At 41.4% G+C, this 9,247-nt stretch overlaps 1 protein-coding gene across 1 annotated transcript; it reads right to left on the reverse strand.

Annotated features, from left to right (window-relative positions):
* Positions 1 to 6,821: 6,821 nt before the first annotated feature.
* OR52M1 (olfactory receptor family 52 subfamily M member 1) lies at positions 6,822 to 7,775 on the reverse strand. The gene has a single exon (XM_045782721.2). It carries the CDS (start codon positions 7,773 to 7,775, stop codon positions 6,822 to 6,824), a length of 954 nt encoding a protein of 317 aa, XP_045638677.1.
* Positions 7,776 to 9,247: the final 1,472 nt, after the last annotated feature.

The following is a 9,247-nucleotide window of genomic DNA, read 5'->3' on the forward strand; positions in this document are numbered from 1 at the left end:
TGCATACTTCTTGATACGTAATAAATGCTTAGTAAAAGTTTATTAAGTGAGTCCTGACAGAAAAATAGCTAAGAGTACAGATGGCCTTTAAAGCCAAGACAATGAGAGCCCCTACCCATGATTTCAAACTCGTGGGTTAAGACAGAAGGTGAAACACTCCAAATAGGATGGCTGAACAAAAAGCTGGGTTTTCTTGAACTGTGATCAACTAGCTTGATATTTATGGAAGTCCGTCTTCTGTTAGTAGGACTATCTAACCATGTAAACAGGAGAGGAGTGGCCTCTGAAGTTTCATGCACAAAAAAAAAATTGTTCGTTGCATGAGCATTTATTCCCCAAAATGAAACCCCCATGTCAGGATGCATAGCAGTTGAGCAGGTGAGCAAGTAGCAAGCTGAAATTCTCCTGCTCCCCGAGGCTCACTACCCAGATTTGATCTCCCAATGATAAACCTTATGAGCTCACCTGTTTGAGCCATCACCCATGTGTTCAATTCAGGAGCAGTATACGTTTAAAGAAGCACGGTCCAGACAGGCAAATAATTACTAAAATTAATAACTAAGCACAATCTTAGTCTCCTGTCTTTCAAAGGGCATTAAAGGAATGCAGGTCATATTCCACACTAATCCTTCATTTTCCCACTGGTTTTAAATTTTATATTCAAGTTAACATAGTAGTCTGAGATAGATGTAGTAATTGATTCAGTACATATAACACCCAGTGCTCATTACCTCAAGTGCCCTCCTTAATGTCCATCACCCACTTACCCCATCCCCCCACCCACCTCCCCTCCAGCAACCCTCAGTCTTCCCTGTAGTTAAGAGTCTCTTCTGGATTGCCTCCCTTTGATTTTATTTCTCCTTCCCTTCCCCTGTGTTAATCCCTTCCCCTGTGAGATTGCTTTCCTCAATGAAGTAATCCAAGTGTATTTTTGAGCTATTCAGTGCTAACTTTTGTGTAGTTCAGTAGTCTAGTATAAAGTTCAGGAAAACTCTCTAGGAACTGGTGTTCTCAGTGGGGTGCAGAGATCTATTGAAGCTTCCCCACTATCCCAAATGATGACTCAACAGTGGGGTGTTCCCATTTGTCATCAGCACCTTCATCTGTAGGCCCATTTTGGGAGGTAAAAGCAGCTAACCTAAACCTTTTCCTTTGGGGAGACTGCATCCCCTAAAAAGACTGCCCCCTCAGAAAAGACAAACTTGTGGCCAAACTTCTAGAAATGTTAAATGGGCCCTTTGAACTTCAGGATATTATGCAATGTCCTAGGTATCACTGGCCTCCAGTGTTGGGGGATGGGTTTCATTCAAGTCTGCTCTAGTTATCCCTATCATGAAGTAGGGATTGGGGGATGCATGCCCTTCTTCCATGGAGGAGATATGCTCCTCTTGGGAAGAGACCTCGAATTCTGATGGTCTGTTGTAGCATTCTTCTCAAACGTACCCTTGCTGGACTGTATTAGACTCTCAATTGAAATTTTTGTTCTCCTGGACCCTTAATCTCTGCCATCCACTTGATTTCCCCGAGTTCACCTACATTATCCTGCATATATACCCCCTTGCATACCTAATGAAGAAATGAATCGACTGAGTCTTCTGCCTAGTCCTTGATCAGGATTCTTGACTCCTGCTTTTTCCACTTCCTATAGTCTTAGACCTCCTATGCTTAATCTGGCTCAGTTACTAACCTTGGTTATCAGGAAAGATTGTCTCCTTATTGGTAAATCTAACTTGATTTCAAAGATGAAAACAGATCAGTGGGCTGAAAACTCCATGTTTAAGCTTCAAAAGGAAACAATTTTCCAGTTGACTCTGAGAATAATGGTGACTGTGGGGATTGGGTAAATTCCTATGATACTACTCTGAAACTTCTGTTTTGTTTTTTTTATTATTATTATTATGTAATACCTTATTTGGAAAGATCAAATCTTAATAGATAATGATTAAATGATGAATAAGATATTCTAATTTTTAAGGTTTTATTTTATTTTATTTTTAAAGATTTTTATTTTATTTATTTGACATAGAGAGACAGCCAGCAAGAGAGGGAACACAGGCAGGTGGAGTGGGAGAGGAAGAAGCAGGCTTCCAGCGGAGGTGCCCGATGTGGGGCTCGATCCAGAACACCAGGATCATGCCCTGAGCCGAAGGCAGACGCTCAACGACTGAGCCACCCAGGCGCCCCTAAGGTTTTATTTTAGAGCAAGCAAGCGGGGAGATGGGCAGAAGGAGAGAGCAAGAGAGTGAGAAAGAGAATCTCACTTTCCTGAGCAGGGAGACTAACAAGGAGCTTGATTTCACAACCCTGAGATCATGACCTGAGCTGAAATCAAGAGTCGGACACTCAACGAACAGCCACCCAGACACCCTGAGACTTTGTCTGTTTTTAGACACATGCACACACACACATTCAGCACTTATCTAGGAATTTAGAACTTTGTCAAAATTTTCATGCAACTACTTTTTAACATGAAATGAAGCATGATGACTGCCAGACTTGAATATGTAGAAGGTAATTAGTAACTTAAGGTCTGTAACCTCATTAAAATAGGTGACAGCTAGATTGTGATATTTAATAGTCAAATAGATTACTCCAGAAGCAGAGATAAAATATCACAAAATTTCTAACCTAACAAAGGTCTTTACATAAACTGAAGCCTTACCGCGTTAGGCATCTCCACCTTTTTTTAATCACTGACCATGCTTCCAGCGGGTATTAAACACCTGATAGAAAATGACCCCAATCAACTAAAGTCTGCCTCTTTAGCATCTTGCTCAGGGCATGTGAAAATAGAAAGGCCCAAATATCAGACAGAGGCAAGCAGGCCAGCTGGAAGAAATGGAAGAGGTCCTTTCCTTCTCAGGGCAGGTATAATCTCTGAACTTCATTTTTCCAAATGGAAAGCCAAGCTTTTTCCTAGCAAAATGAGCACTGAAGACCACAAATGTGCACCAGGTCACAATACTTGAGAGGGTAACTCTAGTCTTAATTGGAGATACATTAGAACCTAAAGAAACTGAGAATGTACATCTTTAGTCTCTTTACTGTGAAATTTTCACTGAAGTGATTACACCCACATGAACATTAAAGGAAATCACCCAAAGGATCCCCAGTGGAATAATCTGGGGTTGATGACTGGGGTTAAGAAAAACTAATGTACTAATTGGGCATTTAAATGGGTAACTTAATCTGATTGGAGTGAATTTCTGAAATGAGAGTGGTCTTTAGGACCATTTTTGATCCAACTAGAGTTAAGGGTCTGCAAAACCACCCTCGCTTCTAACACCCACTGCATGTTCACAGATCTCCCAGACCACCCTCCTGTTTGGTAATTCACCAGAAGGACTCACTAAAAGCTGTTCTACTGGTGGCCACTTCCTTACGATGAAAGGATACAGCTTAAAATCCGCTTGGGCCGAATCCAGAAAAGTGCTATGCACAGACCTTCGAGTTGCCCTCTGCAGTGGAGTGAGACAGCACTAACTTTCTTGGCAACTGTGTGACTATACATGGAGTACTTTCCATCCAGGGATGCTCGCCTGAAACTTGTGTCCAGAGATTTTATTGGGGCTTGGTCACAGATCCGACTGACTGCCCATATGGCCAAATTCAGTCTCCTGCCCCTCCTGAGATCAAGATAAGTGTGACCCAAAGCCCCCAGCCTAAACCACATTGTTAGACTATCTATTGTGGTCCAAAGTGTCCCACCCCCCACCTGTTAAAGGCACATTGTGCATGACTTGCCAAGATCCCAGAGAAAAGGCCAGCCCTCAATTTGGGTAAGGTCAATTCTTCACTCATTTCTCTTAGAAATTATTCTAAAATGAGAGCTTTTGAACTGTTAAGATTATGAGGAACTAGCTGTGAAATCCCACATGTAAGGATTCTCAAGTTAAATTTTTAGCTGAATTTCAAACCTAACTATTGTTAAACACGTGTAACTGAGGTAAGTTTAAAGGGATTGTTTTGCTTTCATTAAGCCAACATGAGGACATCCGTGAGAGCTTTTTACTAGAGCGCATTTTAAAGACTTTATTTAGAGTGCAAGCAGGAGGAGGGGTAGGGGGAGAGGAAGAGAGAGAGACTGTCCAGCAGGTGCTGTGCTGAGTGTGGTGCTCAACAGGGAGCTCAATCTCAGGAACGGAAATCAAGTCAGTCACTTAACATATGGAGCCACTCAGGCACCCCGCTACTGAAATGCATTTTAAGGTAATTGCTATTTTCAGAGGTTCAACTATGGCTACTTTCTGAACGATAGCTATTTCTACCTGAACTGTAAAAATACATATAAAGGGTATAACTTATGTATCCTTCTTAGAAAATAAGTTTCAATAACCAAAAACTGGACCAGCTCTGCCAAAATCGCGTATGGCATCTATTGAAAACATTGATTTTTTTTTTCTCAACCCCATCTAAGACTCAGTGAAGTGAGCTCAGTAGGTCTCAACTTGTACTTTCAGCAAGCTTACTAAGTGTGTATGAAGTCTGGGATCTGCTCCACAGGAAAAGGATACAATAACTTCTTCCTTGAAGTGTTGACACAGCCATGATAAACAACACAGTGGCTACAGTTAACTTCATATTCTAGGCTTTTGCTGTCTTGACTTTCTTATAAGCAAACAAGTTACATTAACAAGTGATATTTAAAAACATCCAGTGTTATGAACTCAGTTTAACACAAACTCTTGTAAAGAATGTAATTATGTAAAGTTCCTTGTTGACATAGCAAGTCTTTTAAAACTAGTTTTAAAAATACTGGTTTTCTGACAAGAGAATAATTGAGCCCCAGGAGTCCCCTCTTAACTATGGGGTATATCACAAAATTCTACCTTTCTAGAAATAGAAACTTTAAGGATATGGAAAGTACTGTTTGTCTCCTAGACTAGTGTTTGGGTGTATAACGAGGCAAAGCCATAATAATCTCCCTGCCAGCAGCTGAAATAGCAGTAGGCTTTGCATACTTCTAAAGATGCTTAACATGAAGAACCCCACTCTATGTATATATGTTGCAGAACTATTCCTCCAAATGTGGATTTGCTAATAAGCCTACAGCTTTAACTACTTGGAATATAAAAATGTCCTTTTAGTTCCTTCAGTTGGATTGGGTAACACTGGCACGTGAACTAAATGTGCATTGATTTGATTGCTTTTCCATTCATACGGAGAAGAATATTTGACTCTTCCCAGACTCAGACATAAGGTGCAGGAAAACTAAACACCATGATGGAAGGATGGGATGGGATTGAAGTTATAGTAGATGAAATATGAACATAATCAGAATCCTAAAAAAAAAAAATCACACATTCTAGATACCCCAATAGTGAGGCAATTAACTGGAATAGCCAAAGCAAAACGAGAAGTCCTTTTTTCCGGTTGTAGTGTAGTGATCTTTCCTTTGTACTTGACTACTTCCTTTTATACTAAGCTCTGTGATTATTTGTTGTATACCTGAAGCCTAGTAGACACAACGTCTTCCTGCCTAGTTATAGTTAGGGATTCATAATCAAACTCGGATTGAATTCCTCTCTACCCTTGTGAGAGGAGACTTATCTGTGCATTCCCAGGTGGGAATAAGGAGTATAGTGTCTGCTGTATAAGGAACCTGAAATATACAACCATTCAGTCCTTGTGGAAGAGGCTTGTCAGCTTTTCCATGGCTGAATAAAATGAGGGTCAGAAGGACTAGAAGCTTTCAAGCTTTAAAAAAAAAAAAAACTGCCAAATTCCTGACTTTGACTCTTAGAATTGATCAAGGTGACTCAGTTTATATCACTTCTAGGAATGTGAATTTTTCTCATCTGCAAGGTAGGGATAATTTCTGCCTGTACAGTGTGGTTGTAAGGATTACATTAGTAACTTTCAGCAGTAGCTACTTAACTAGCAAAGTGCTCTTAGTCATCCTGTAGATACTGAACTAATACTTAATGTGGAAGGTAAGATCAATGTTCCTAGACATGCTAGAATTCATAACTTCACCTTATTTTGTGATTGATTCAAAAGACCACACATCATGATCAGGGATCCTACAGATGGACCAAGGAGAGTTCTTGTGGGAAGAGGAGGCTCTCCTCTTCATGGAGCCCTCCCATGCTTCGGGCTACTTGATGGGAGTGGGCCTGCAGGGGAAGTACAAGGATTGTGTTGAGACCTGGTCATCCTGTCTCATTAAGCTGACTTTTTTTTCCAGGCCATGTTCTTCTAGAACACTCCATGCTTTCTCAGTACAAGCGGTTTTTAGCAGCATCTCTGTTAAAGGCTTAAACCAAAAATGGTTTTCTTATTGCTAAGGTCACTCTAATGAAATGACTCCAGTTTTTGAGTATTTACTTAGAACATTCTATTCAGTCTGTTTTCTGTGCGTTATATAACAGTGTAGTATAAACTCCAAAACACTTGATCTATTCATCTTAGAAACTTTGTATGCAGTTTATAAAGCAAGAGTATTCTGTCCTATTTCCACTGTGTAAAATGTGAACAACACTAGCTACCTCCTAAGATGTTAGGGTATCTGTAAGACTCACATAAGTGGCAATTAAACACTAACTGCTGTTTATATTACTGATGTCCTCATGATTTCACCTTGACAGCTCAAATACCCTTTAGTCATTGCAAAAAACAAAAAACAAAAACAAACAAACCAAAAAAAACAAAAAATCCTACCCTCAGAATTAGAGTTATCCTATCTTAGCACTCCTTTGGAATTATAAAACTGGAGAACACTCGACCTAACATCTGACTGCTTGAAGTTCCCATTTGGCAAGCTGCCCACCATATTTCAATACCTTCTCCATGTGCTTATTTGAGAGAGAAGGAAGTAACAGTCATTTGATCTTAGTTTTTATCTTTAGGATTTGGAGAAGCCGCTCACGGATCTGCTTGGTACGGACAGCGTAGACAATGGGATTGAGGATTGGAGGAATGAGGAGGTAGAAGTTGGCCAGTAGAGTGTGGATTGGAGGAGGTACCTGGTGACCAAATCGGTGAATGAGAGAAGAAACAGCAATTGGAACATAAAATATCAGAATGGCACAGATGTGAGAACCACACGTCCCCAGGGTTTTAAGCCGGGCCTCGGGTGTGGCCAGCCCCATCACAGCCCGGAAAATCATCACATAAGAGGCAGCGATGGCCATGGAGTCCAGGATCAGGACCAGAAAGCCAATGCTCAGCCCATAGATATTGTTGACCCTGCTGTCACCACATGCCAAGGTGACCACGGCCATGTGCTCACAGTAGGAGTGGGAGATGACCCGGGCTTTGTAAAGGGGTAGCCGCAGGCGGATGATCAAAGGCAGAGGTCCAATGTACAGTACACCGCGGAGGAGGGCAGCCAGCCCCAAACGTCCCACAACAGTATGCGTGAGCACTGTGGTGTGACGGAGTGGGTTGCAGATGGCCACATAGCGGTCAAAAGCCATGGCAAGGAAGATGCCTGACTCGACTGTGGCAAAGCAGTGGATGAGGAACATTTGGGCCAGGCAGGCATCCAGGCCAATGTCCCCAGCACCAAACCAGAAGATTCCCAGCAGTTTGGGCATAGTAGAAGTGGACAGAATCAGGTCGATGACAGCTAGCATACACAGGAAGAAGTACATGGGCTGGTGCAGGCTATGCTCCACCTTTACCACAGCCAGAATGGTGACATTCCCCACCACGGCAACCAGGTACATGGAGCCAAAGGGGATGGAAAGCCACATATGCAGGGACTCCAGCCCTGGGATGCCGGTGAGCTGGAAGGAGCTGGGTATTGAACAGACATTGTGAGAAGTGAGCATGATTCATAAATGAACCTTCTCATTTGTGGCCCAAAATGCAGTAGAAACTTTCTCTAGAAATAAAAAACAAGAATATTTTATTCTTGGGTTCTAAAATAAAGAATAGGAGCATTGATAAGATGCTACAAACTTTCTTTGAAGAAACCATGGAACAATGTCCTAGTGTAAATGTCATGTTACTACGTTTATGGTATTGACAAAAATTTGCCAAGTACAAGCTAAATATGTATTTGAATGAATGTAGGAGTATCTATTTATAATAGGATTCTCAAAGAGTAATGTGCTTGCATCAATAAATACAATGACCTGAGGCAGACCGGTACTAGTTTTTAATTCTGTAACTCTGCAGGTAGGCTATGTGGTATCTCCAATCATTGTATTAGAAGGTCTCAAGATGAGAGCTCCTTGAAAAAAGACATGTTGATGCTGAAAGATACAAACTCCTGGGACTGTCTAGGCTCTATGATAAATCAAATTTTAAGCTAGAGGCCAGCATTTGCTAATACATAAGCTGAAACACTTAACCTGCAGACCAAAAGTCACAAAGCAGACACGTGGGCCAGTGAAGAAGAGGACTTTGGAGGATGGAAACAAAGGGATTCCTGAAAGATGAAAGCTGCTGAAGGTAGCTCAGTTGGTGTGTCTGCCCAGAGGCAGGTCCTTGCAAGGGCCTTCTCCCTCCATGGAGGCTGAATAGAGGAGACTGTAGAAACAAAGAGGGTTATCCCTAGGAAGAAAGAAAACACATTAAGCACTGAGTGGCAAGAAGCCTAGAGGATGAGTATTCGGCCAGAGAAGAAATGCTCTACTCAGAATTTGGGGCAACTAGCTTGAAAGATTAGTATTTTGAAAAAAAGACAGTTTGGGGGTTTTGTTTTGTTTTCCAGGATCTAAAGGATCATACTGGAATGTGTTTCCTATCTATATTAGAGAAATGTCAAGGACATGGAAAATCCTCTAAGAAGCTTTGTCTTCTAGATCTTGAGCCCTGTAGGGTTGAATACAGAGGGCAGGTAGTAGTCTGGGCTTTGGGATTTTCCAGATCTGGTTTCAGATTGAGGAGCTGACACAAGTGATGTTATCTTATTAGTTACACGAAGGACTTAACTTGACAACAAACTTTTAAACAGTTTTGGCCTAGAGGAGGCATGAGGATTAAAGGAGAATGCAGTGTCTAACATACATTAACACTAAGCATTAGCTCTTTCTAGTTGTTGGAGAATGTTCAAAACCAAAAAATACATCCAATAAAGTTCAAAAAAAAAAAAAACCTTTGGAATGCCTGTCTCTATAGGGAGTCATGGAACTGGGAGGATGACCACCACAGTAGTGACTTTATTCCACAAAATTCCTCTCCATGAGCTGGGTTTCCTCCGCAACTCAAGGTTCTCCTAGATCACTACACATGGGAACAGTGTTAGCAATAGCCGTAAAAAGGGAAGGTAAGAAGGCTGAGTCAGTGGGGCTGGGCA

The sequence above is a fragment of the Ursus americanus genome, chromosome 16 (genome assembly GCF_024610735.1).
Source record: "Ursus americanus isolate L20-20 chromosome 16, mUrsAme1.1.p, whole genome shotgun sequence".
Lineage (NCBI taxonomy): Eukaryota > Metazoa > Chordata > Mammalia > Carnivora > Ursidae > Ursus > Ursus americanus.

Coding starts and splice junctions, on each gene's coding strand:
- OR52M1 (XM_045782721.2), bottom strand. CDS start 7,775: ATGCTCACTTCTCACAATGTCTGTTCAATACCCAGCTCCTTCCAGCTC.